This window comes from Barbus barbus (assembly GCF_936440315.1).
Source record: "Barbus barbus genome assembly, chromosome: 9".
In the NCBI taxonomy this organism is placed as follows: Eukaryota; Metazoa; Chordata; class Actinopteri; order Cypriniformes; family Cyprinidae; genus Barbus; species Barbus barbus.
Window position 1 is genome coordinate 1,507,501 of NC_136737.1, and position 27,500 is coordinate 1,535,000.

At 38.1% G+C, this 27,500-nt stretch overlaps 3 protein-coding genes across 8 annotated transcripts in view; 1 reads left to right on the top strand and 2 right to left on the bottom strand.

The window, feature by feature from the left end:
* Positions 1 to 15,113, top strand: part of LOC306874482 (cryptochrome-1-like) — a 15,382-nt gene extending 269 nt beyond the window's left edge. The window contains exons 1-15 of one of the 6 annotated variants that reach the window (XM_079424576.1): positions 1 to 419; positions 1,503 to 1,673; positions 3,863 to 3,971; positions 4,048 to 4,190; positions 4,496 to 4,680; positions 6,799 to 6,896; positions 6,978 to 7,118; positions 7,874 to 8,182; positions 8,252 to 8,403; positions 9,402 to 9,604; positions 10,487 to 10,600; positions 10,684 to 10,752; positions 13,785 to 13,865; positions 13,935 to 14,066; positions 14,149 to 15,113. The exon at positions 1 to 419 is cut by the window's left edge and continues 269 nt beyond it. In XM_079424576.1, coding sequence (XP_079280702.1) covers positions 1,516 to 1,673; positions 3,863 to 3,971; positions 4,048 to 4,190; positions 4,496 to 4,680; positions 6,799 to 6,896; positions 6,978 to 7,118; positions 7,874 to 8,182; positions 8,252 to 8,403; positions 9,402 to 9,604; positions 10,487 to 10,600; positions 10,684 to 10,752; positions 13,785 to 13,865; positions 13,935 to 14,041 — 1,869 coding nt within the window. In that variant the 5' untranslated portion in view covers positions 1 to 419; positions 1,503 to 1,515 and the 3' untranslated portion in view covers positions 14,042 to 14,066; positions 14,149 to 15,113. Of the gene's footprint in view, positions 420 to 1,481; positions 1,674 to 3,862; positions 3,972 to 4,047; positions 4,191 to 4,495; positions 4,681 to 6,798; positions 6,897 to 6,977; positions 7,119 to 7,873; positions 8,183 to 8,251; positions 8,404 to 9,401; positions 9,605 to 10,486; positions 10,601 to 10,680; positions 10,753 to 13,784; positions 13,866 to 13,934; positions 14,067 to 14,148 lie in introns of all 6 variants that reach the window. The other 5 variants (XM_079424573.1, XM_079424575.1, XM_079424578.1 and 2 more) reach the window with 5 other exon arrangements.
* An 874-nt stretch (positions 15,114 to 15,987) lies between these two features.
* LOC306874862 (transmembrane protein 263) lies at positions 15,988 to 18,919 on the bottom strand. The gene is made up of 3 exons (XM_079425145.1): positions 18,812 to 18,919; positions 17,890 to 17,968; positions 15,988 to 16,628 (listed from the first exon to the last, which is right to left on the bottom strand). Exons 1-3 carry the CDS (start codon positions 18,818 to 18,820, stop codon positions 16,339 to 16,341), a joined length of 378 nt encoding a protein of 125 aa, XP_079281271.1. The 5' UTR covers positions 18,821 to 18,919; the 3' UTR covers positions 15,988 to 16,338.
* Positions 18,920 to 19,261: 342 nt separating this feature from the next.
* Positions 19,262 to 27,500, bottom strand: part of cry4 (cryptochrome circadian regulator 4) — a 9,815-nt gene continuing 1,576 nt past the window's right edge. The window contains exons 2-11 of the mRNA XM_079425909.1: positions 26,779 to 27,222; positions 25,210 to 25,326; positions 24,909 to 25,059; positions 23,625 to 23,765; positions 21,942 to 22,112; positions 21,546 to 21,686; positions 21,330 to 21,481; positions 20,338 to 20,435; positions 20,144 to 20,254; positions 19,262 to 20,059 (exon numbers count right to left, since the gene is read on the bottom strand). Of these exons, the coding sequence (XP_079282035.1) occupies positions 19,917 to 20,059; positions 20,144 to 20,254; positions 20,338 to 20,435; positions 21,330 to 21,481; positions 21,546 to 21,686; positions 21,942 to 22,112; positions 23,625 to 23,765; positions 24,909 to 25,059; positions 25,210 to 25,326; positions 26,779 to 27,222 (1,669 nt within the window). The 3' untranslated portion in view covers positions 19,262 to 19,916. The remainder of the gene's footprint in view (positions 20,060 to 20,143; positions 20,255 to 20,337; positions 20,436 to 21,329; positions 21,482 to 21,545; positions 21,687 to 21,941; positions 22,113 to 23,624; positions 23,766 to 24,908; positions 25,060 to 25,209; positions 25,327 to 26,778; positions 27,223 to 27,500) is intronic.

Below are 27,500 nucleotides of genomic sequence, written 5' to 3' on the forward strand. Positions count from 1 at the left end.
CGAGCGGCGTGAGTTATCTAGGCGGCACGCAGCCAGCATAGAGCTGCGACTATAGAAGGAGCGCTTCGGTTTAAATGCGCTGTATAAAATAATTATCGTACAGCCTTTTCATACGCAATTTAGCTAATAGTTACTTAACATGAATACTTGGAGATTTAGACCCGCAAAACTATTTTTAGAAGGCTTAAAACGTTACAAAAGAAGCTGTGTGAGATTCTAGTGTGTTAAAATCTGTGCTCTCGCCGGGTCTGTATGTGTCGGCGCATGCGCAGAGCGCTGGAGCGTTATGTAAACCGTCTCTGTGTTGGCCCGGTTCTGTGGAGCTGCTGGTCTTCGGTGGTCTGCAGTGGTTCTGAACTCTGAGATGATTTGATCATCAGGACTCTCATAAACTCATCTCCTCTTTAATAACTCCTCAGGTGAGTGGCCTTCACAAACTCCTGTATTAATGCAATATAAACAGACAAACGGGTTACATAAAGAGCGGATCCGTGCCCCAGTTCATTAACAACACGATAACCTAACATATTACTACTCTTTTTCTTAATTTATTGCGTGTTTTGTGACGTAAGCGACACTTACTGTAATGACCCAGATTCAGGATTGAGGCTCAAGTTATGAAACATTCAAAATTAACTTATGTGTAAACTGATGATAATGTGTGCAGAGGGCTTCATCTTTTATTAAAAATAGTGTTTTATTGTTTAAACTCATGAAACTATCGAGCTATGTTTCTTATGCCGGTCTGTTACATAAAAACTAAATCAAGTGAAACAATGTTGCAGTTTTTATTATATTAATATAATTAAAAAATCTAAAATGGAGTAATATATTATAATAAATATACATGTGTATGTTATTTAACATGCTGCTTTATATAAAGTGAAATATTAATGTTATATTATTCTTAGTAACACTATCATTATTATTCATGCTAATTCAATTAAAATAGCATTTAAGTATTATAAATAATAATAATACATTAAATTATTATTGAATAATAACACGTGAAATTAGTAATGTTATTAATAATAATACTTGATTTTAATGATTACAATTTAAATGTTAATAAGCTTATATAATATAATAATAAATCTAAAGTGTAATAATATATCAAAAATATAATCGGCATTACTGGTAATTTTATGAATTATAGAGGCGTGTATATATTTAGAGTTTAAGAGATAATGCTTTAAGTTTATGATGTTAATATTTGTGGCGGCATTAAAAATGTAATTTTATGCGGTAAAGTCACAGCTAATGAGCTGCTTTATATTCACGCTGTCATTTTGTTACATAAAGTAAGAATTATTTAATATTATATTAAAACGTAATGCATCTAAGTATATTTAATATTATATAACAATAAGTTAAGTTGAATATTGTATAATAATAGTTTAATAATAATAATGTTGATGCAAACAGCGTTCTATTATAATTCCTGGTAGCACATGAATGAATGAAGTGTTTGTTGTTGATAGTCGTGGCTGTGTGTGTCTCAGGCTGCGCAGCATCATGCCGATCAACTCCATCCACTGGTTCCGGAAGGGTCTGCGTCTGCATGATAACCCGGCTCTGCTGGAGGCCGCCAGGGGCTCCCAGACGCTGCGCTGCGTTTACTTCCTGGACCCCTGGTTCGCCGGGGCCTCCAACCGCGGCATCAACCGCTGGAGGTGAGAGACGCTCACATGACCGCTGTCACACACACACACACACACACACCTACACACACACACACACACACACACCTACACACACACACACCTACACACCTACACACACACACACACACACACACCTACACACCTACACACACACACCTACACACACACACCTACACACACACACACACCTACACACCTACACACACACACACACACACACACACACACACACCTACACACACACACACACACACAGCACACACACACACACACACACACACACACACCTACACACACACACACACAGCACACACACACACACTGTGCTTCACTGTACAACACTACAACTACAGCATTTCATTCAATTATGGATTTATTATTTATTAATAACATTAAACATATGATTTATCAAATTGTATATTTACAAAAATTCATAACGCAGTATTATATTTAGTATTATATTTAGTTAAGTAATCCGTATTAAACTTTTTAATACATAAAATTTAAATAGTAAATAATAAATATTATTATTAACATGTTAAATAATTAATACTTGAAAGCTATTTAAATTTAATGGCTAATCATAAATCTAGTTGATTTTATTTATTTTAATTATTTAATTCTTAAAACACCTATCTATGTAGTATAATATACCACATCTGATGGCAATTATAACATCTAATTATTAGTTTTATATTACTGATAATAATAAAATTAACCAAGTTTTAATGATTTTATTATTTTACTTATCATTATTATTATTAGTACAGGTATTATTATTGATAACCGTAAATCAGTAAATGAAGGTATCATTATAATGAATTGTTAATACATCAATACAATATGTATATAAAATATAAAGAGTACTATAATAAGCATCAGTGGTCATAACAGAGTTATGGGAGTGTATGTTGATTTATTGATTACTCATTATTATCATGATCAAACTACACTTTCATCTCAGTTTAATTTAATGGTTAAATGGCTCCGTCTGGTGGCTCTTTGAAGAACGACCCCAGAACTTGTGTTCAAGAAGTATTGTGCATTAAATGATATATTTGTATTGGTTATGACCACACATAGTGTGATGTGCTGCTGGTCTGTGTGTACTTTCTGAGGTGTTGTGTGTGTTTAGTTTGATCGTATGTGTTTGTTTTATTATCCATCTGTGTGTGTGTTTGTCGTCGAGTCTGAACTCAGATTGAATCCTGCTCTCAGTAACTCAGAATTGCGTCTGCTGATTTTCTGAGGTCGATGGTCTCGGTCTGGTTTCTGTCTGGTCTGGTGTTTGATGTTAAATGAATGAAGGCCTGCTGGCCTAGCTAACACCTCTCCTGTTGTCACGTGTTTCCACGGCGATGACCCAGTTTCTGCAGCTCCGTCACGAGTCTGACTGCGTTCCTGAAACACACAGAGATCAGTTACGAAAGAGACGGGAACACCGTGTTCCTGACGGAGGGAGAGAGGGAGAGAGAGAGGGAGGGAGGGAGGGAGGGAGGGAGTCTGAGAGAGAGAGAGGGAGAGAGAGAGGGAGAGAGAGGGAGAGAGAGAGGGAGAGAGAGAGAGAGGGAGAGAGAGAGAGAGAGTCAGACAGAGAGACGGCAAACTGTCATACATAAATGCTGTTTTAATTTAATGTTGTTGTTGTTATAATACTTGAAAGCTGTATTTATTATTATTATTATCAAGAATACATTATTCATATTTTGAACGCATTAAGGTAATAAAAAATAAGTTATATTAATGTTGTTGTTATTAGTAATGGTGGTAGTAGTAGTAGTATGAATAAATTACTATTAGTAGTATTCAATATTATTAAATAAAATGAATACTGAATAAATGCATTAGATTAAAATGTCTTTTTCTGTTACGTCTGCCTGTTCCTGTTTGGTTTAAGCTCGTTAGTTAATTTGCTCGTTAGTCATTATTAGCCCCTCGTCAGCTGCCCTATTTAAAGTCTCTTTACTGTCGGTTATTGTTAAGAGTCACATCTGTTTATGTTTCCTGAAGTCCTTACCCGTACTGCACCGTGTGGATTATTATTGTTAAAGTCATTTTTGTGGATTACCTTCATCGTCTTGCTTGGTGGACAATACAGACACATATTACTTGAAGGCTGTTTTGAAGGCTTGCTATATCTATGTAGGGCTCACAGGTGTGTGTGTGTGTGTGTGTGTGTGTGTGTGTGTGTGTGTCAGGTTTCTGCTGCAGTGTCTGGAGGATCTGGACTCCAGTCTTCGCAAACTCAACTCCTGCCTGTTCGTCATCCGCGGTCAGCCGGCCAACATCTTCCCGCACCTCTTCAAGGTAACGACGTGAGTTTTACAGTCGCGAAGTGCTTGGGTCATGTGACCACACTAACACTCGTCTGATTGGTCGGCAGGAGTGGAAGGTGTCCCGGCTGACGTTCGAATGCGACTCGGAGCCGTTTGGGAAAGAGCGAGACGCGGCTATAAAGAAGCTGGCGACTGAAGCGGGAGTGGAGGTGATCACGAAGATCTCGCACACGCTCTACGATCTGGACCGGTGAGAACAGATCATATTTACACAAACTATAATCTGCTACTATGCTAATATAATATTTAACTTTTTAGAATAAAAATAAAATGCTTAGTATATAGACATTTTCAGTGTGGTGTTCAATCAAATTCTAGATTATAAATACAAATTTTAAATAATTTGCAATGCATCTCACTTAGAGAACTTAACAGATAATTAATAATATATCGGACCTACAAAGACCCGTTTAAAATAATTAAAATAATCTACCATAATTTAATATTGTTAACTTTAAAACCTCACTTAAAATCTGTGGTATGATGGTGTCTCAGGATCGTGGAGCTGAACAGCGGTCAGCCGCCGCTGACCTACAAACGCTTCCAGACGCTGGTGAGCAGCATGGAGCCGCCGGAGCCTCCGCTGGAGCCGCTGACCCGAGAGCTGCTGGGAAACTGTGTGACGCCCGTCAGCGAAAACCACAGAGAGAGATACGGAGTGCCCCTGCTGGACGAGCTGGGTAACACATACACACACTCTCTCTCTCACACACACACACACAAGTAGATCAGTGTGATTAGAGAGGTGCATCATGGGTAGGGTTGGGTATCGAGAACCGGTTCCATTTTAGAACCGGTTGCAAATATCCAAGAACCGGGGATTTGAGAAGACACATGAAGTTTGATTCCACTTAACAAATCCTGCGTTCGCATTTTAATGTGATTTTAAACCACTTAAGTGCAAGACGGGAAAGAACTTGCGTACCGTTATGCGTGCCATGCATATATGTGACCCTGGACCACAAAACCAGTCATAAGGGTCAATTTTTGTGAAATTGAGGTTTATACATCATCTGAAAGCTGAATAAATAATCTTTCCATTGATGTATGGTTTGTTATGATAGGACAATATTTGTCTGAGATACAACTATTAGAAAATCTGGAATCTGAGGGAGCAAAAAAATCTAAATATTGAGAAAATCTCCTTTAAAGTTGTCAGATCTCAGACTTCTGGAGGGGATGTAGGTTCGTAATAGTGAGTGGAAGTAGGAGGGTGCAGATCCTGTGGTAGTTCTGTACGCAAGCATCAGTGTCTTGAACTTGATGCGAGCTGCCACTGGTAGCCAGTGCAAGGAGATGAAGAGAGGTGTAACATGCGCTCTTTTGGGCTCGTTGAAGATCAGTCGTGCCGCTGCATTCTGAATCATTTGTAGAGGTTTGATTGTGTTTGATGGCAGACCAGCCAGAAAAGCATTGCAGTAGTCCAGTCTAGAAACAACAAGGGCCTGGACAAGAAGTTGTGCAGCATGCTGTGTCAGAAAGGGCCTGATCTTTCTGATGTTGTGTAGTGCAAACCTGCAGGATCGAGCAGTCTTTGCAATGTGCTCTTTGAAGGTCAGCTGGTCATCAAAGATCACACCAAGATTTCTGACCGAAGTTGATGGGGCAATCATTGATGATCCTAACTGAATCGTGAAGTCATGCTGTAGAGTCGGAGTGGCAGGGAAGACAAGAAGCTCCGTCTTTGCCAGGTTGAGCTGTAGGTGATGTTCTTTCATCCATGCCGAGATGTCCGCCAGGCAGCCTGAGATCCGTGCAGCTACCGTTGGGTCATCTGGTTGAAAAGAGAGATAGAGCTGTGTGTCATCGGCACAGCAGTGATAGGAGAAGCCATGTGCATGTATGATGGGACCCAGCGATGTAGTGTACGTGGAGAAGAGGAGGGGTCCAAGAACCGATCCCTGAGGAACTCCAGTGACCAGTTGATGTGGTTTGGATACCTCCCCTCCCCAGGCCACCCTGAAGGATCTACCGGTGAGATAGGATTCAAACCAGCGAAGTGGAATCCCAGTGATGCCCAGTGATGAGAGGGTAGACAGGAGAATCTGATGATTGACAGTGTCAAAAGCAGCAGAGAGATCCAGCAGAATGAGGACTGACGATTTGGAATCGGCCTTTGCAATTCGCAGGGCTTCAGTGACTGAGAGTAGCGCAGTCTCTGTTGAATGGCCACTCCTGAAACCTGACTGTTTAGCATCCAGCTTGTTGTACTGTGAAAGAAACCGCGAGAGCTGGTTGAAGACAACTCGTTCGAGTGTTTTCGCTACGAATGGAAGGAGAGAGACAGGTCTGTAGTTTTCTAAAAGAGAAGTGTTTAATGTAGGTTTTTTGATCAGTGGGGTTACCTGAGCCTGCTTGAATGCTGTGGGGAAGATGCCTGTGAGGAGAGATGTGTTGATAATGTGTGTGAGTGCCGGTAAGAGTGTGGGAGAGATTGTTTGGAGAAGGTGTGAGGGGATCGGGTCGAGAGGACATGTTATAGGATGGCTGGAGAGGAGAAGTTTGGATACTTCTGCCTCGGTGAGGGGACAGAAGGAGAAGATGGGAGTTCGAGCAGTGGATGTGGTTGATTGGAGGTCCTGTGGCGTTGAGAACTGGTTATTGATTTTGTCTGTGAAAAAAGAGGCAAAGTCGTCAGCGGTTATCAAAGTGGAGGAGGGGGACAGAGCATTTTGAAATGTTATTCAGGTGCAACAGAATGCTTCTTAAAAGACACAGAATAAAAATATTTGACATCTAAATGAATTGATAACTTTCAAATGATACCCAAGCCTAATCATGGGAATGATTGTGTTCAGGGTTCGACACTGAGTCTTTGGCTCCTGCTGTTTGGCCTGGAGGAGAATCAGAGGCACTGATGCGGCTGGAGCGACACCTCGGACCTGACTCTACCGCGGTACGACACACACACACACGAACACGTGGCTCCACCTGTGGTCACCTGAATGTGTCTGAGGCGTGTGCTGTTGTTTTCCAGGCATGGCAGGAGAACTTTGAGCGTCCGAAGATGAACTCCAGTCCGCTGCTGGCCAGTCCGCTGGGCTTGAGCCCGTACCTGCGCTTCGGCTGCCTGTCCTGTCGCCTGTTCTACTACAAACTCACCGAACTCTTCAAGAAGGTGAGGCACTGCAGAACCTTTAATACCTTTTCAGTGATGTATTTGACCCATTTTAGTCATTACATTGAAGTATAATTTGTAGTATACCTACAAAAACTCACCTGAAATGTAATTTAATCAGTTAATTTAAAATATAATCTAATTAATCTAAATATAATCCAATTCTAATATATAATATTAATATAATATATATTTTCATATTATAAATATATTTAATGTAACCATTATCTAAAATATATTAAATCATATTTTAAGTGAGTTATTTAATGTTAAAATTGTAATATATCCTAACTTTCGTATATCGTAATGTATCTATTGTAATATAAAGCGCTAATTTCTCATATCGTGATATGTCAATCATAATCAAAACACTTAAAATGTTATTTTCTTATATTATGATGTATAGATCGTAATTAAAGCAATTTTAAAACGCTATTTTCTTAGATTCGAAACACTTTTAAAATGCAATTTTCTTATATTGTGATATATAAATTGTAATTGAAACACTTGTAAATATTTTCTTATATCGAGACATGTAGATCATAATCGAAATGCTTTTAAAACACTATTTTCTTATATCGTGATATATCGTAATTGAAACACTGTTAAAATGTTATTTTCGCATATTGTAATATATAAATCGGAACTGAAACACTCTTAAAACGCTTTTTTTCTTAAATCCGAATTGAAATGCTTTTAAAAATGCTGTTTTCTTATATTGTGATATATAATCTCATGATGCCGTGCCGTCGCAGGTGAAGAGCGGAAGCCCGTCGATCTCTCTGTACGACAAGCTCTTGTGGAGGGAGTTCTTCTACACGGCGGCCAGTAACAACCCGCGCTTTGACCGCATGGAGGGAAACCCCATCTGCATCCGCATCCCATGGGACAGGAACCCAGAGGCGCTGGCCAAGTGGGCCGAGGCCAAGACAGGCTTCCCGTGGATCGATGCCATCATGACCCAGCTGCGTGAGGAAGGCTGGATCCATCATCTGGCGCGGCACGCCGTGGCCTGTTTCCTGACACGAGGAGATCTCTGGATCAGCTGGGAGGAGGGCATGAAGGTACGGCCCCAGAGCATGCTGGGTAAGAGCGGTGTGGTTGATGCGTGCTAACGCTCTGGTGTGTCGCAGGTGTTTGAGGAGCTGCTGCTGGACGCCGACTGGAGCGTGAACGCCGGCAGCTGGCTCTGCCACTCCTGCAGCTCCTTCTTCCAGCAGTTCTTCCACTGCTACTGTCCCGTGGGATTCGGACGCAGGATCGACCCCAACGGAGACTTCATCAGGTGGGTATCCGCACCGCTTCGCTTCCTCCATCTGGATCCAGTGTGAATGCACATTACCCATAGAAATACCAATAATCATAATACATCAATGTAAATTAAAATAAAAATGAATGAAAAATTATTCAAAAGAAATTAATAGGTAAATATATTAATTTATATTAATTATTTTAAATAATGCATACTTTTGTTTTTAATAATACATATATTTTTTTAGCATGAGTTACATGCAGAAACATTACATTAATAATTTAATGAAATGTTGCCTGTAAAATTGTGTCTGTAAAATGTTGGTTGATAAATTTATTATATTACAATTATAGTAATTATATTATCCATTTTAAATAATAAATAATATATTTTTTTAGTAATACAAATAATCTTTCAGTATCAATTACTTAATGAGTTATGTCTTAAACATTGGATATTAATAATCGGTCAAATGAACATGATTTGTGTCCAGAAACTTAAGTTATTAATAATCAGTCGTCACCTATAAAAAGTTATATAGTATTGGTAAATTAATTAATATTATGATATATATATATATATATAAATTTAAGTTTTCGTGCTAATCTTTTGTTAACTTAATTGTTAATTTGTTTTACTATAAACTGATAATTAGTAAATAGGTAATTAGTATACATTTCATTATATTTAATAGATGAACTTTATAGACCTTGAACATTTAATTTCCCAGAATGCTCTAATTTGCACTTCACATGTCAAATATTTTTTTGTCATTATTTGTTTATATGATGTTATTCTAAGACTTTATTTTATTATAAGATAATTTTTTTTTACCTGTTTTGATATGTTAATTTTATTTCTAATCAACTAGCCACATGTATTCTGTATATGAGGGAGTATGTTTGTGTGTGTGTGCGCTTCCGGCCGCGGCGGGGTTACCCATGATCCCCTGCAGCGGTGCGGAGGCGGAGCTCTGGTTTTGTGGAGGTTATGATGAGGCACTGTGGGTTAATTTCTCCCTTTTATTGCAGACGTTACTTACCTATACTCCAAGATTTTCCAGCCAAGTTCATCTACGACCCCTGGAACGCGCCGGACGAGGTGCAGCGTGCTGCTAAATGCGTGATCGGCGTGGATTATCCCAAACCCATGGTGAACCACGCCGAGGCCAGCCGCCTGAACATCGAGAGGATGCGGCAGATCTACCAGCAGCTCTCCAGATACCGCGGACTCAGTAAGAGTTTAGCCCAGTTCACCACTTTCACGCTCTTAAAGATACTGTTTTAAAAATCATTCTACATTTAAAATAATAGCAGAGTTCAGTCCACAACTATACTGATAACGATATTGTTGGAACCGCTTTCATAATGATATTTTCGATGTACGATAAAAACATTGACAGCCAATCAGAATCCATCAAACTAGAGTTTGAGCGTTTAAAGTGACAGGCAACAAAACCGCAGTTTGTTTAGAATAAACAATGCAATTTCCATTAATATAGTTAACGTTATAGTTCATTTATATTTATCACTATAATTATTGTTCTTGGTGTGAACGAGTCTTTAACTATAATAGAGTAGTGAAGTCCACACCACAACTGTAAAGATAATTAGGAATGATATCGTCGGAATCGCTTTCAGAGCGAGTATTATTTCCATCCGATGTACGATAAAAACATTGTCAGCCATCAGAATCCATCTGGCTTTAAAGAGCTCAATCATTTAAAGTGGCAGACGACAAAACTTCAGCACAATACAGAATTATATCGCACACTTATTCAGTTATCTTTATAGTAATTGATGTAGTTATCGTTCTTGGTATGAACGAGTCTAAACTATAAGAGAATAGTGAAGTTTACACCACAGCTATAACAATAACGACACAAAGGAACAAAATAGTTGGACTCACATTCAGAATAATCTTTTTCTAGTTGATGAATGATAAAACCTTTGACAGCCAATCAGAATCCATCGGACTATAAAGAGCACAAGCATTTAAAGTGGCATGCGACAAACTGCAATGCGTATTTATAATAAACAGAACAATCACGTTAGTTATTATCGCTGTAGTTAAGGTTCTTGGTGTGAACGGGCCTTTATTTTCATTCATCCATCAGGTCTTCTCGCAACTGTTCCATCCAACCACATGGAGGTGGTAGGTGTCAGTGAAGCCCAAGGGGCAGCAGCGCCCCCTACATGCCGGAGGACGCAGAACGGCACTTCGTCTCATCGTGAGTGTTTGAAATCGTGCGTTGCGATCAAATAAGTGTGATTGAAGGAAAATCTGAGTTTAAATGCTTTTTGTGTCCAGCAGGGGTCAGGAGAGAGCAGTCAGGACCGAGCGGAGCGAAACATCGCGGCGCAAGACACCGACACGCCCTCAGTGAGTCCATGTCCTTTGGTTAATTTGATAGCGTTTTATGAACGTTTGCGCAATTTTTTTTTTTTTAAGGCGAGACACGGCAGGCAAAAACATCGTTTTTTTTTTATTGGTCAATTTTGAGATTTTTGGATATTTGTCTTCAATAACATGTCTTCTTTCAGACTTGTGGTGAAAAAAAGTCCGAAATACACATTAAGGTCTTTATTTTACTGCACTTTGTCTGTTTGCGTCTGTAGATTTCTCATAAATTCAACAAAAGTTGGCGTTCTAAATCAACATGCTGCTCCGCGATCTCTGCCTGTACCCAGTCATCACATATACTGCTGGAAAGCTCTCTCTCTTCTCTACAATGCTGTCGGATCCAAATATGGTCATTTCCTTTTTATTAGCAACCAATCGTGAAAGTAAAAGAGGGGATTTAACTCTAAATGCGCAATCTCATTGGCTGAAGACAATTTCTGACAACGTGATTCGTTCAGAATCGTCACATGACATGGTATGCGTTGACGCTTCCTTGTTTGGTTAAGCTTTCCGCGGGATCTTTTGAGTGAATTAATGAAAATGACTTCGCGTCAATCATCGAAAAGAGTACAGCAGTTGTCACTTGCAAGGGGGAAAAGGAAAATTAGTGATGGATTACCCAGTGAAATGCCCGCCTCGGGAAGCGCATCTGAACGTAAGCTGTCGATGGGAGGTTTAGAATTTCTAATGTCAGAAATAGCCCAATACGTGTGGCTGTTACCACCTTCTAACATATTATAACATTACTGTAACAATATTTGTTTGGATGGATTAAATATTTATTTATAAGATTTATAAGAATAGAATAAAGTGCCATCTCATTCATTATGTTGTGGTGGTCAGTTTTACTTTTACAGTACAGATTTCTGTGTGCTGTATCTATAAAAACAAAACAAATGAACAGTTATTGATACAATACACATTTCATTTTAGCGGCATAAATTGAGAGAGGTCTTGAGTCACTTCACAGGACCAGGGAGCAGGTCAGGCAGGCCTATGCAGATATTGATGCAGATGTGGCAGAGTTGCTGAGAGAGGATGCAGATGCGGTGATAAATATCAGTGTGTCTTTTGATGGCACTTGGCAGAAAAGAGGGTTCACATCACACTATGGGATCGGGGTGTGCATCGATATTTTTACGGGACTGGTGATCGACTTTGAGGTTCTATCCTCCTATTGCCATGCTTGTGCCCTTAAAGAAGCTGCCAGGCATGAGGGAAAGATTACAGATGAGGAAATTGACAGCTGGAGAGAAACGCATGACTGTGCACAAAATTTTAGGGGCTCAAGCAAGGCAATGGAGCAGGAGGCAGCGAAGAGGATGTGGGCCAGGTCTGTGAGTCGCCACCAGCTGAGATACATTCAGATGCTGTCAGATGGGGACAGTGCTGCATTCAGGGAGGTGGTATCCCTCAACCCATACCCTGGGCATGAGGTAGTAAAATTAGAATGCATCAACCATGCCCATAAGCGTATGGGCACAGCACTATGAAAATTAAGTGCTGAACGCAAATTGGGGGGGAAGGGTCTGGGAAAATTAACGGCCAAAAAATGTAAAACATTACAAAATTATTACATGGGGGCAATTTTAAATAACCAGGGTTCCATAGAGAAAATGAAAAATGAGATATGGGCTGGTCTCCTCCATAGCATGTCCTGTGACGAAGTCCCCTTGCACACCAGGTGCAACCTGTCCAGGTGTTGGTATAGGAGAGCGGAGGAAAATAGAGAAACTCCAGAGAGCCACAGGCTCCATGCAGGAAACTTTTTGTCTCGGGAGGTGGGCCAGAAGCTGATACCTGTATACCACCGCATGTCAAGTGACAGCCTGCTGCAGCGCATGCAGCATGGTGGCACTCAAAATGCGAATGAGTGCCTCAACTCCGTCATTTGGGCCCGCTGTCCAAAAACAGTGTTTGTAGGTAAGAGTAGAGTTGAGGCAGCTGCAAGTATGGCCATTTCAACTTTTAATGAGGGGGCCTCTGCCATGCTTGCCATTATGGATAAGCTTTGGCTGGAAAGCACTGTCGTTACCGTCACCACCATCAGGGAAACCGACATGCTCAGGATCACAAAAGCCGAATCCATCCAGTCTGAGAGTGTAAAACGTTGCAGAAAGACTCTGAGCACATCTAAAAAGCTGAAAAGGCATCAGCAAGAGAGGGGTGAGGGGCCTACATATGGTGCAGGCATGGAGAGCTAGGCTTTCAACCCTCATGGGTGAACTTTGTGTTCCGATGGACATAGATGACTAGAGTTGCAGTTCTGATGATAAGTTTGTGTCTGTATTTGTGGTTCTCTGTGGTTAGTTGAAGGTCTTATTTGGCAATGTTGTTTTATTCAGTTGTCATTGTTCATGGTCTACATTGTTATAAACAATTACTTGGCCAGTTGTTTTGCTTGTTAGCAATGTTTTCATATAAAAATGTGTGGATTTTTACAATATAAATCTTTAAAGCCCGTTTTCTCAAAATGACTTTTCTCTCATACTCCAAGTCCGAAATCTCCACTTCAGTAGCACCTGTATACACCAAACTTTCCAGTCTTGTACCTAGTTATATTATGAAGACAATTACAGAGGGATTTGTAAATATATTATTCCTAGCCTGATTTATATAACATTTTATTCCAAAAAACATGGCGAAAATACATTTTTTAAGGCTATTGACAGTATATTCTGATTTACAGGGTAACAAAAGTAGATATCCATAAATCCCTCTGTAATTTTTTTCCCATCTAATATGTGAACACAATGAAAAAAGAATTTTGAACCTGGCTTTATCCAATTCTGAGATTTCGTTTTTTAAAATATATGCAAATTAGCGCATATTTAATTAGATAATGACTAATTTGCATATTTAAACATAAAATTACAGAAACTTTGTAATACATTTTTTTCTCATCTTAATGTAGGTAATCAACTGGGAAAGTTTCATGGTGATATCTGCTAGTTAAAAAATTTACCCTATTCACCTGTAGTGTCTCGCCTTAAAACGTTTCTCTTCTGCAGGCCACCGTACATCGCCCTACACCACCCAGAGCAACCTGACGGGGGAGCACGGCCACGAGTTTGCCGTCCCACAACAACCAGGTAGGTTTTTTTGCACGGGAAATACGTTACAATGGTTTGCGAACAAAGTTTAATGTTGACTTCCTTCAGGGCGTCTGTTTTGGCCGGTTGGGGGCGGGACTGGAAAGAGAGAAATGGAGGGGCAACACAACGGTTGCCATGGTGATGACGGCCCCTCCTCCTCCTCCTCCTCTTGAAGCGCTAAAAGCCCAAGATTATGAGGTTCGTAAAAAGTCGAAGCTATGCAAAATTTGCTGATTAATAATAAAAGAATCGTTCAGTTGTATTCATCTGTTTGTTTCAGAAGCGACGAGAAGATGGGGAGGGCGTGGTCTTCCTAAGCTCCACCCACTGATGGAATCGTATTACAACCTTACCTCGCGTGTTAAACACAAGCATTCGAAGTCATTCAAAACAATTGAACGGTTTGTCCAATGAAATTGTGGCAAAAATGTAATTTTAACATTTTTAGAAATTTTATAATGTAAAATTCTAAAATATACAATGAAATGTGACTATTATCCCAAATATTGATTTTAAAAATCAGATGTAAATACTGTCTTCATGAACTTTCACGCCAAACCCTAAATGAATGAGTGTAACGAATATTCGTCAGGTTGAACGAAAAGCTAAATGTTTTAATAACATATTTATATTTGCACTTGCAGTTGACGAAAACGTGAACCAAAGGTCAAGTCTTAATGGTCACATATTCGTCGAAAAAATTTACCGTCTCCGTTGTTTATATTCAAATTTGTGAAGATTTGTTTGGTGTAAACGGACCTCAATATAGGAAAATACAAGTAATCGCAAACAGCCAAAGAAGAACAGATATTTAAACGGATCCAGATTCACGACGAAGGGAAGAGTTTCCGCAGCACTGCTCTGAACGGCCTCACCTGTACATACCTGCGTCTGTTTCCATGACTCCCAGGATCGTTGGAATGTGTTTGGGTCCAAACCACAGATGAATGATTGTCTCGTCTGTATAAACGACTGTATTGTGTTCCATGTTGTAGTGTATTTGCACAGATAGCGTAGGATGGGCTCCAGGTGTTTGGTCTTCCATCACTGTACATTGTCTCCATCTCTATGTACTCCAGTGTTTTGTATATGACAGCTGTATCTTACAGAGCTGTACATTTTTACTGCTTGTGTTTTCAGTTTTTTACAGAATATTAGCTGTTTTGAATTTTAAAGAGATATATAGTACCAGCATTTGTTTCTCAAGTCTGTGTGGTACTCAGCCAGCTAATAAAAACACATTTTAAAACAATGTGAGCGTTTTGTTTTATTGGTCTAGTTATGAACCATTTTTGTCTCTTTAATGAGTTAGCTGCTAGCCTAGCAAGTCAGATAATACTCCGTTTTAATATTAAATACACAGTGACTTAAGTTGTATATTTTAATTAGTTTTTGTCCCTGTGTGTTGTGATCCTGACTCTGCACTCATGTAAAGGTAAGATATAATCAAAGCTAATTCAATATTTCTGTGTTCAGTTAGCTTATTTGTTAAATAAAATTAATCCGCTAGCATAGCCTGCTCAAATTAGCCAGCTAAGCTATACAAAGTGTTTACAACTGACAGTTTTAGTTAATGAGCTGATTAGCCTGCTCTCAATGTTAGCTGGTTTAGCAGGCTAATCAGTTAGCTTACTATAGTGCAAGTTGCTATGTGAATTGTATTACTAAGATAGCCAATATGCGATAATGGTACGTTTTATAGTCTAATTAGCCTGTTAAGTTTTTACACAAAATCATATCAAACCTTTACAGAATTTTGTGCTTCGTGAAATTTTCCTAAATCTTTAAAATGTTTTAATCGTGATTGTTTCTCTGAGGGAAGCTAGCTTCAATAGAAACATACCGCTATTAAAATTAAGCTTAATTGTGCCAATAAAAGTGAACAAAGTTCAAATCAAGTTTAATTTCAACTAGAATGTAACAAAAAGTTTAGTTTAATTCTGACTATATCAACATTTTTGGCCACATGGTTACTTTAAAGATGTTTTGCTAACTTGCTAATCAAATTATCTTCAGACTTTTCCAGCAAAACGTTATTAATTTTATTTTGGCATTACATTTTAAGCCATTATGTAATTTATATAAAGTGATAAACTGAAGTGAATGAAAACCCTTTCTGCAGCATCTTTTATGTGACTTTATTATATTCAAATAATAAATGCAATTTACAAACACAATTTGACTGATAACATTTCAGAAGAAATCCGAAGATGTGGTTTAACAGCTACAGAAACAAACATCACTGATAAATGTGTCTTTGAGATGACTGGACAAAACCCTACTTTCCATTGAGATCACGCCTGTTTACATCAAAAACACACAGTATGACCTACAAAACCCCCCTTTGCCAAATGTCTTGGGCGCTGATTGGTCAAAAACATCCGTCACATGCCTCTGACGGCCAATCATAAATCAGCATCACTGCGCATCAGCACAGTAAAGAGTGTTCAGCTCAAACGGGTCCGCGTCTTCACTCCGATTTGTCTTTTTTCTTTCCAGTGAACGGAACTTTATTGGCTACTGTCGACCCCACCGTGGACACGCCCCCTGCCACTGCTGAAACCCCGCCCTTCACCAGGCCGACGCCCACCGAGGGCACCGCGGTCACTGCTGATTTGGTGATCTCGAAACCTTTCCCGCCCAGCCAGGCGACTCCGCCCACTGTGGCTCCGACCACGCCCTTCGTGGCGCTGAAGAGGCCGCCGGTCACGCGCCAGATCATGGTGGGCGGAGCCACAGGGTGCTCTTTACCGCCAGCTGCTGCGAAGAAAATAACAGCCATACGTTTAATTAGCATCTTTTAACACTCGCAATATATTCAACATTAATGACTAGAATTAAAAAATTTGTTATTTCTTCTGGGTCATATTTAACCCCAAAATCAAAAATCATAACTTAAAAAAATGCGCCGGAGCATTTAATTATTTTTTACTGCATTATAGTAATGAGAATTTGGGAAAATAATCTACTTTTTAATTAAAACATTATTCATTTCATTATTTTTATTGCATTATAACAAAAATAATAAAAAGATAACATTTTGCATTGAAAAATATGACTTTTTTAAACTGAGACATTATTAATTTCATTAATTTATTGCATTATAGTTATGCAAATCTGATGCAATTTAATCATTTTTACTTCATTATCAAACTGAGAATATGGGGAAAAATCATTACTTTATTTTTACTGCATTGTAATGTGAATTTGGAAAAAGAATCTGTTTTTAATGAAAACATTATTAATGTCATTATTTTTATTGCATTATAAGAAGAATTTGCAAAAAAAATTATAATTTTTTACTGCACTATAGTAATAAGAATTTGGAAAATTTGAATTACTTTTTTAAACCAAAACATTATTAAATGTCATTATTTTATTGCATTATAATAAGGAGACTGTCCCAAATCATCATTTTTTTAAACTATTAATTTAATTATTTTTACTGCATTACTATAATGAGAATTTAGAAAAATAATGACTTTTTTTTGCACAGAAACTCTCATTATTGTAATGCAATAAAATGAAACAAACCAAATAAATAACAATGCAGTAAAGTCTTGATAAAAATAAATAGAAAATGCATTAATTTAAAGAAACTGACTGATTAATTAATTTCTTTTGCAGTATGGAACTGGACATATTTAATTTTTGATTTTGATGTATTTTACTGTAAGTTGTGGTGATGTTCATCTTGCATCATCACACAGCATTCTGTCAGAAAACAAGCATGAATTCCCAGCTGCGCTTTATTCCCGCGATCATTCCCACAAACACTCAAATAGCCCACAGCGAATCTCTCACGAGAGACCAGTGTTTACTGGAGCAACTTTAGTTACACAAGCATTCCCAGAGGAGCCGAAATCTGTGCCGACTCCTACAGATCAATCATAATCAATAATGCCATGTAGTCTAGCAGTAATGACATGTAGATGAATTATGCGTATGTGGTTTAAAATGAGAGGTCAGCTGATCCATATGGAGGTCCTGATTTCTGAATGCAGATGAGGTGTTATTGTACCTGCGGACGGCTCGGTTTCTGCGTGTTCTTCTGCTCCTTCATATGTTTCACTCCTGGACTGAACTTCTGAATTCACGCGCTGCAAACACAGACAATAAAGAGATTTCTGCACAGCTAACAGCTCATATATAATGCAAACATAGATTTGATTTACAATATATAAAGCAAAAAGACCAAAGGAACACATAAAAAAAATAATGTGGAAAAATATTATTTTTTTATGATTGATTTATGAATAAGATATTATGTAAAAATATATATTTACAAAAAAAGTCAAATGAATGACATTAAAAATATATGCTAAAATCAAATAAGTACAAAAAATATTCTGCAAATATTTCATTAATAACCAATTATATTTGGTCAAATTAACAGATAACATAAAGCAGAAATGATAAATAAAAGACCAAAGGGGGAAAAAACGATTAAATTAAGATCACAACTCAGTTGTGATTGATAAATGGATACATTAAACAAATAAATAAATACATTGATAAAAACATACACATTGATAAAAAAATAAAATAATAATAATTATTATATTATATAATTATACACACACACACACACACACACACACGTACAAAAAATAAAAAGGTAAAATCAATATATATATATTCTGAAAATATTCTACTAATAACTAATTACACACACACACACACACACACAAAGTAAACGGTATTCTTGATCTAAAAACAGAAAACTGCATATAAAAATATACTAAAAAACGAAATGAAAAACTTTAAAGTGACTATATTGTAAAGACATTGTGAAAATAATGAAACCCAAACATGACTAATATAAGTAACTGCACACATGTATCTCTTTCGGAGTAACGCGTCTTCATGTTAAAGATGCGGAGAGAGGAGAGGAGAGCAGAAGTTAGTTTGATGCATGTGTTGATCTGAGCTGGTTCTCTCACCTTCACCATGATCGCTGCTCCTCTCCAGCTGTGCGACGTGGCGCTCGCGCTCGATCCCGATCCGGGGTGAGAGAGACTGACTGCACGCGCTACTAGCTGAAGGCCTGGCTCATCAATATTAATGACGTAACGGGACGCTCGCACGGTACTCCCGCGTGATTGGTCGGAAGGAAAGGGAGGCGTTTTGAAAGTGCTCGCTTTATGAGTTCCTTATCAAGGAACCTCATTAATATTCATGAGCTCGCTAATTAGACGCCCGGATCTTACCTCACAAAACAAACACAACTTTAAACTGCTTCTGAACATAAAACTAAATACATGAATGAAGTCGTGAATTTAATAAGTGTCATATGATTCTGGAGTTTTGTTTGAATGATTACTTTCATCCACAAGCAAATCCAAAACAATAAAGTATCTCTGAAATCAATAACAAAGATATTATTATTTATTACATTTTAATTTATTAATTTAGCAGATGCTTTTATCCAAAGCGATATATCAAAACCAATAAAAGAGCAATGATACGCAAGTGCTATAACACGTCTCAGCCTAACACAGTACACATTTATCTATATAATAAATAATAACAAAACAGATAGAATACAAAACGAATAGAGAAGCTAGTGTTTTTCAAAGAAAACAAGCAGTTAGTAAATGAATAGAGGGCAAGTCTAAAAGCTTATATTAAAGAATAGAATTAGAATAGAGTGCTAGAGTTAGAGGGACAAATAAAGATGGAAGAGATGTGTTTTTGTAATGAATATTTATATACTTATTTACATGCCAAAGCTCATTTCCTGTTTGACTGATCTTTTGCATAACATACACATGTGCCTGAAAAAAACACATTTGCATTAGAAAGATTATTGCATAAAATTAGGAATGTGTATAATTCACCTCTTTTAGTTTACAAACTCTGTTCAATGTAGATAAATCTCTCATTAAACGCACCAGCGAAACGAGCACCAGTGTTCAGACCCAACAAACCGATCAATAGAGTTGAAATGCCGTCTTCTGTTCAGTATAACATGATTCTGTTTGTCCATATCGATTAAGTCATATGGTGGTCTGATTGGGCAGTTCTAGAGTCACATGACCTCTCCGCTCAACTGTAGAGTCTCTGGGATTTATGATCTGCATCACCGCTGAAACGTTTGGACTTGCTGTGTTGCTCCGCCCCCTCCATAAGCTCCTCCTCCTCCTGTAGCTCACGCTTAAGCCCCGCCTCCACTGGGTCATCCGCCTCATCTGTGAGAAGATCAAACCATTATGACACTTTGAAGGCGACATATTTGCGTTCCACGTAAGAAAGTCGTACGGTTTGTGCTTTACCTCGCGTGAGTTCGGCCGTGTTCTGCTGCTCGATGCGCACCTGACGCATCAAACCCAGGTTCCTCTGACTGGCCTCTATGTGGCACACCATGGGATGAGGATAGTCCTTACCTGCACACACACGGGTCAGAACATATTAAACCGGTTCAGACAGTCGCAGCGGTGGGTTAGTGAGCGCTTAGCATCTCTCAGACCGATGATGCAGCCGGCGCGGAGCTGGACGTCTTTTGGCGCTTTCCACGGCTCGTAAATATACTGCGAGGGGAAGTTCTTCAGAACGGGCAGGTATTTCCTACAGATCAAAGAAAGGCATCATGAATACTAAACAGCAGTGGGCGTGGCAGATCAAACATAGAATGTCATGAATATTAAACAGCGGTGGGCGTGGCAGGTCGAACGCAGAATGTTATGAACATTGAAAAGCAGTGGGCGTGACAGATCTAATATAGATATTCGTGAATATTAAACAGCGGTGGGCGTGGCAGGTCGAACGCAGAATGTTATGAATATTAAACGGTGGTGGGTGTAGCAGGTCGAATACAGAATATTATACACATTAAAATGCAGCGGGCGTGACAGATCAAACACAAAGTCATGAATATTAAACAGCGGTGGGCGTGGGAGATCGAATTCAGAACATCATAAATGTAAAACGGAGGTGGGCGTGGCAGATCAATCAAAAAACCTCATGAATAATAAATGGTCATAGTCTTGGCATCTCGAAGGTAGATTATCAGGAATAATAAATTCATGTTGCCATTAAACCTTAGCGGGTTTGGCAGATTGAACACAGAACGGCATGAATGTTAAACGGTGGTGGGCGTAACAGATCGAATGTGGAGTCATGAATATAAAACAGAGGTGGGCGTGGCAGATTACACAAAGCGTCACAAGTAATAAATGGTGGTCGGCGTGGCATATCGATGCAGATTATCATGTATAATAAATAATAAATGGATGTGGGCATGGCAAAGTAGATGCAGAACATCCTTATTTGGTGTGGGAATGTCAATTTGAGCACAGAGCACATTGATTATCAAACAGTTGTGGGCGTAACAGATCAAACATGGAATCTCATGAATATTAAACAGCAGTGGGTGTGGTACATCAAACACAGAACATCATGAATATTAAGCAGAAGTGGGCGTAGCAAATCCATCCATTAAAGTGGCTTGTTTGGTGATACCTCAGATACTGTCCTTGAGGGTCGGTCCGACGACCGAAACGCACGGGGCAGAAGATCCTGGTGTATTTGTGGAAGAACGCACTAGCGGATAACCACATCCAGTTACCAGCGTTCAAGCTATAGTCCGCGTCCAACAGGAGCTCCTCGAACACCTAAGAACTGACACACCTGAAATACCTGTATGAAGACTCAAACACACAAAAAGACCCAAAGTACCTTCATGCCCTCCTCCCAGCTGATCCAGAGATCTCCTCGCGTCAGGAAACAGGCCACGGCGTGCCGCGCCAGATGATGGATCCAGCCCTCGCGCCGCAGCTGGGTCATGATGGCGTCGATCCACGGGAAGCCCGTCTGAGCCTGACAGATGGAGACCAGAGGGCGTTACCAAAGGCCAGGGATGGGCGATATGGGCTTAAAAATATATCACCATAATTTCTATACACATGCAGAACTGTGCTACTGTACTACTTTTATTCATCGCACAGACTGATTTTTTTTGTGCACTGTACAGCCCTGAACAAACCAGAAGGAGCTGATCCTTTAGCAATATACTTCTCAATTTCACGTCCGCCTTCCACGATGTCACACACAGAAATAACTAGGTTCTCTTACGGTTCTCCATTTCTCCAGAGCCTCTGGATCGTGGTACCAGTCGATCTGCAGACAAATGGGGTTCCCCTGCATCTTGGTGAAGTTCGGCGTGGCCAACGCAACGGTGTAGAAGAACTCGCGCCACAGAACCTGACCCTGGAGAGACACGGGCGGCAGCGAGTGGTTCTTCGACTGCAGATGAAGAACGTCAGAGAGAGAACGTTAGTCTTCAACAAAAAGGTCAGGCGAGTTTGCAGAAAATTAGATAAAAAGAACGCTAAATAATTTCCTAGTAAATTAAAAACGCAACACAATACTACTGTATAAAATGAAATGACATGTAATTATAACTTTTTATTTTTTAATTATACTACGCGAGTATTCCGTTTCAGTAACCATAGGCACTAATTTTAGCTAAGTAAAAATTAACGAGAAGTGTTTCATTTACATATTAATAGTTTATTCAACAATGAAAACTTGCTTAATAGTAATGTGCGAGTATTTGCTCATTAACTTAGCAACATGCTAACATTAGCCTTGACTGGAATTAATTGTGCGGGTTAGTTATAAATTTACTGCAAAGTATCAATAAAATATAGCTCTAAGTAAAACAATACACTATTTCACACAGTATGTGCATATTATGTATTTATTATGGTTGTTAACGTAGCAACATGCTAACATCAGTTGGCTGAAATCAACCCTGAAGGTGGATTATAAATACACTGCAAAGGTTTAATTAAATATCTACTAAATCAGTGTGTTTGTGTGTTTATTAGCGTTGTTAACGTAGCAACATGCTAACATCAGTTGGTTGGAATCAACCTAATCAGGTCTAATTATATATATACAGCAAAAAATTATGGAAAATCGTATCGACTCATTAAAAATACACAGCTTATCCCAATATCTGGGTGTTTTTGTGTTTATTAGTGTTGTTAGCTTAGCAGCATGCTAACATGTCAACTGGAATCAACCATGAGGGTAACTATAAATACACAGCCAAAAAAAAAAAAAAATCAATATATAGTATTAACTCATTTAAAAATACAGTACTTCACCCAATATCTGGGTGTTTTTGAGTTTATTAGTGTTGTTAGCTTAGCAATATGCTAACACAATTCTCTTTAATAATCAACCATGAGGGCTAACTTTAAATATACTGCCAAGTATCAATTCAAATGACTCATTTACTCACATACTCAGCTTCACATGTGTATTTTTATTTATGAATGTTATTAGCTTAGCAACATGCTAACATCAGTTGTTTAAAAGCAACCCTGAAGGCTAATTAGAAATATACTGAAAATAATTAATAAAATATAGTATTAACTCATCAGTTTTTCACCCAATATCTGGGTATTTTTGTGTTTATTAGTGTTGTTAGCTTAGCAGCATGCTAATATCAGTCAGCTGAAACTGTATGGGCTAATTATACACTTCAAAGTTTCAATAAAATATAGTATTAACTCATTAAAAATACACTGCTCAAAATTGTTGTATTTTTGTTTAATAACGTTGTTAGCTTAGCAACACGCTAACATCAGTCTCTATTGGAATCAACTGTAACAGATGGATCTCTCGCCATTCTCTAGTGCTGTTCGTGTGTTTGTAGAGAGCTGCTCCCGTGGAGCGTGTTGCTCCGGTGTAGTTAGCATGCTGTGTGTGTAGCGCGTGTTGTGCTGAGGTTTAGCGTGCGCTGACCTGCGCGTAGACGCTGCTGAGTCGGTGGTAGAAGGTGCGTACGGACAGGCAGCCCAGACTCAGGTACGGACTGAGGCCCGTGGTGCTGGGCAGCAGAGAGTTCGGAACCGTCCTCACTTTGGAGAAGTTCGCCACCCATCCCTGCAGACACACGAAATCTCGCTCGTCAGCACACGCTAACGGCGCTTCGCACCTCAAACACCAATCAGATTCGTTCACTGACGTTTTCGTTCGTGTAAGTCTTTGTTCCTGTGGGACGCACTTTAGCATTATTTATATACTATTATAGTATTAATATTTTGAATTAGCTTTTATTTTTATATTTTCGGTTTTCATTTTGATTCGTTTTTTTTAAACGTTATGCATCTTTTTATTTTTTATTAGTCTTACTTTTAGAAATTTGAGTGCTTCGCCTTTATTTCAGTTAGTTGCCAAGGCAAAATTTCAAAGTTTACATTTTTCATCTAACATGTATATTTTATTTTCTAAAAACTTAATTTCAATTACAGAAAACAATTTTTAATAGTTTTATTTAACAATACCATTATCAATGTACGGTTATAAAATATTTCTATTTAGCTTAAATTTTAATTTCAGTTAAGCTTTAGTAATTTTAGTATTTCAACTTAACCTTAAGTTTTTTATCTAATTTTTATATTTTATTTCAACATATTGTCAGTTATTGATATTTGTTTTTAATAGTTTTAGTACTTAAATTTAAACTTATTTTATTTCAATTAGTTGCCAAGGCAACATTTCTAATTTATTGGGTTTTTTTGTATTTCGGTTTTTCATCTAATACTTCTATTTTATTTAAATAACCGACAATAGTTTTAGTTAGAATGAACAATAACAGTGTTAACGCAACTTATTTAAAATATATATACATTTTTTTTATTAATTTACTTTAATTTTTAGCAAGTTTAGTTCTTCAACTAAATTGTAGTTTTAATTTAAGTGTAATTTTTAATTTATATTTATTTCAATTACTAAAAACTATTGTTAATAGTTTTAGTTTCAGTTAACAATAACAATACTGATGCAGCTAAATATTTCTATTTAGCTTTGATTCATTTCTAATTTAAGTACTTATTGTTATATATATTTATAATTATTATACTGTATATATTTTAAGTGCATTTAATATTTATATTTTACTTCAATCACCATAAAGTATTTCAATAGTTTTATTACTGTCGTTCAAAGACTAAAGCCCAAGAAAAATCTGAATAGACTCAATGAACGAATCTGACTGTAATGAAAGATTCAAATCACTGATCAGACCTGACTCTGGAAGTGTTTGTGGAGTCTCTGGAGCGCGTGTGTCTCTCCGCCGGGCCATAAGCCCTCAGACTCGACCTCCAGACCCAGATCAGCCGGAGACGGGACTCCGTACATCTGCTCCTGATCCGGCTCCGCAGGGGTCGAGCATCTCCTGCACACAACCACACAGAATCACTCACAGAGTCTCCAGCGATTCCTCCATCTGTGCGTCAGTCACACACTCAGCAGTGTGAAGCAGCGTCTGCTTGGCGTCAGACAGCACACACACACACACACACACACACACACACACGCTCCTTACAGGAAGTCCTCAGCGCTGACGTCCCGCACCGGTTTCTCCGGTTCACCCAAAACAGACAAAACATGCAGGAACTTCTTATACGTGAGCGGAGGAGAGCCGCCGTTGGCCTTCACGATCCTGGAGAGAAGAAACAAAGCGCACTCATACAGTCCTTCATGAACATCTGACTTTACACAAAGATACCTTTATATTAACTGTTACTTTTATATTTCAATTTTCTTTTTAATTTTTTAAATGTATTTCTTTATTCAACTTATATTCAACAGTATTTGTGACCTTGGAGCACAAAAGCAGTCATGAGTAACACAGGTATATTTGTAGCAATAGCCAACAATACATTGTATGGATCACAATTATACATTTCTCTTTTATGACAAAAATCATTAGGATATTAAGATCATGTTCCATGAAGATATTTAGTAAATTTCCTACCATAAATACATCAAAACTTCATTTTTGATTAGTAATATGCATCGCTAAGAACTTCATTTGAACAACTTTAAAAGAGATTTTCTCAATATTTAGATTTTTTTGCTCCCTCAGATTCCAGATTTTCAAATAGTTGTATCTCAGACAAATATTGTCCTATCATAACAAACCATACATCAATGGAAAGATTACTTATTATAAATGTACTTTTTTACACTTATGACTGGTTTTGTGGTCAATTTCTGTTAGTAGCAAAGACAATGTTTATAATTTAAAAGTTATATAATATTTACATTTAACTTTAAGTTACCAAAAACTATTTTTAATAACTAACAACAATAACACGGATGCACTGATTTAAAATATGTCTGTATATCTTTAAGTTAAGTTATATTTCAGTTTTAATTTGAGTAATTTCAGTACTTCAACTTCAGCTTATTTTAGTTAGTTAGGAAATATTTCTAACTTTTGTTTAGCTTTATAAGTTTTTCTTCAAATATTTATATTTGACTTTATGTAAATGTTATTTAAATTACCTAAAACATTTTTCAACTTAAACTTATTTCAGTCAGTTGCCAACATTTCTAACGTTTAAGTTTACGATTTTAACCTAATATGTATATTTTAATTTATTTCAGCTCTATTTTAGTTACTGGAAGCTCAAATTAATTTTTATTTTAGTTTAACTTTAGAAATGTCAGTACTTCATCTTTTGCTTATTTCAGTTCTTCACCAAGGAAGCATTTCTAACTTTTGTTCAAGTTTTCAAAGTTTTTCTTCAAATATTTATTTAACTTTATGTACGGTTTATTTCAATTAAGAATTTTAAGTTTTAGTTGTAGTTAACAATAACAACACTGATGCACTGATGTAAAATTTCTCTATTTAGCTTTATTTCATTTTTCATTTTAGTTAAATTTTTGTAATTTTAGTACTTTCAGTTAGTTCGCCAAGGCAACATTTCTATCTTTCGTTCAAGTTTTTCATCTAATATGTATATTTTACTTTAGTTCAACTTCATTTCAGTTACCAAAAACGATTTTAATAGTTTTAGTTAACAGTAAAGTTACTGATTGTAAATATTTCGATTAGGCTTTAACAAATTTTTATTTCAGTGTAGTTTGAGTAATGCTGTCGCACCTCTTGACGTCGTAGAGCGTGTGCGACACATGTGTGTACGTCTGGAGTCCGCGCTCCTGTGCCAGCGCTTGTATCTCCCGCTCCATGCGCTCGTAATACGGCTCCACCTCCGTGTCGTAGCTGATCTGTGTGACGCCCCAGCGGGTCACGAGGTCGCACAGCACCGCCGCCGTCGACCCGCGCAGGACATAGAGCCGCGAGCCCAGCGCCTGCAGACGAGCGTCCAGATCCTCCAGACTCTGCAGGAGGAAGCGCCAGCGTAACGGGCCCAAGCGCATCGCCCCCTCCAGGAATGTGCGGTCCAGGACGTAGACGGGGAAGAGCGTGGCGGAGCTCGCCAGCGCCCCCAGCAGGGTGGGGTTATCGTGCAGTCGCAGGCCCTTACGGAAGAGATGGATGGTGCGGTGACTCATGACGACTGAATCACGATCCGAACACTTCGGTCTGAAACAGAATAATGCAACAAAATTTATTAATAATGGCAAAAGTAATTTAATAATTAATGGCAAGTTATTTAAAAAATATGTACAAAAAACAACAACAAAAAACATGGCATTTCAATCATATTATGGTCCAAAACATTATATTAGCATGGTAAAAAAAAAAAAACATGGCAATACATTAATGATAAGGTCCAAAACATGGCACTTCTATCAGGATATGATACAAAACATGGTATTAACATAGTAAATATAAAAAAACATTGCATTACCTTCATGATA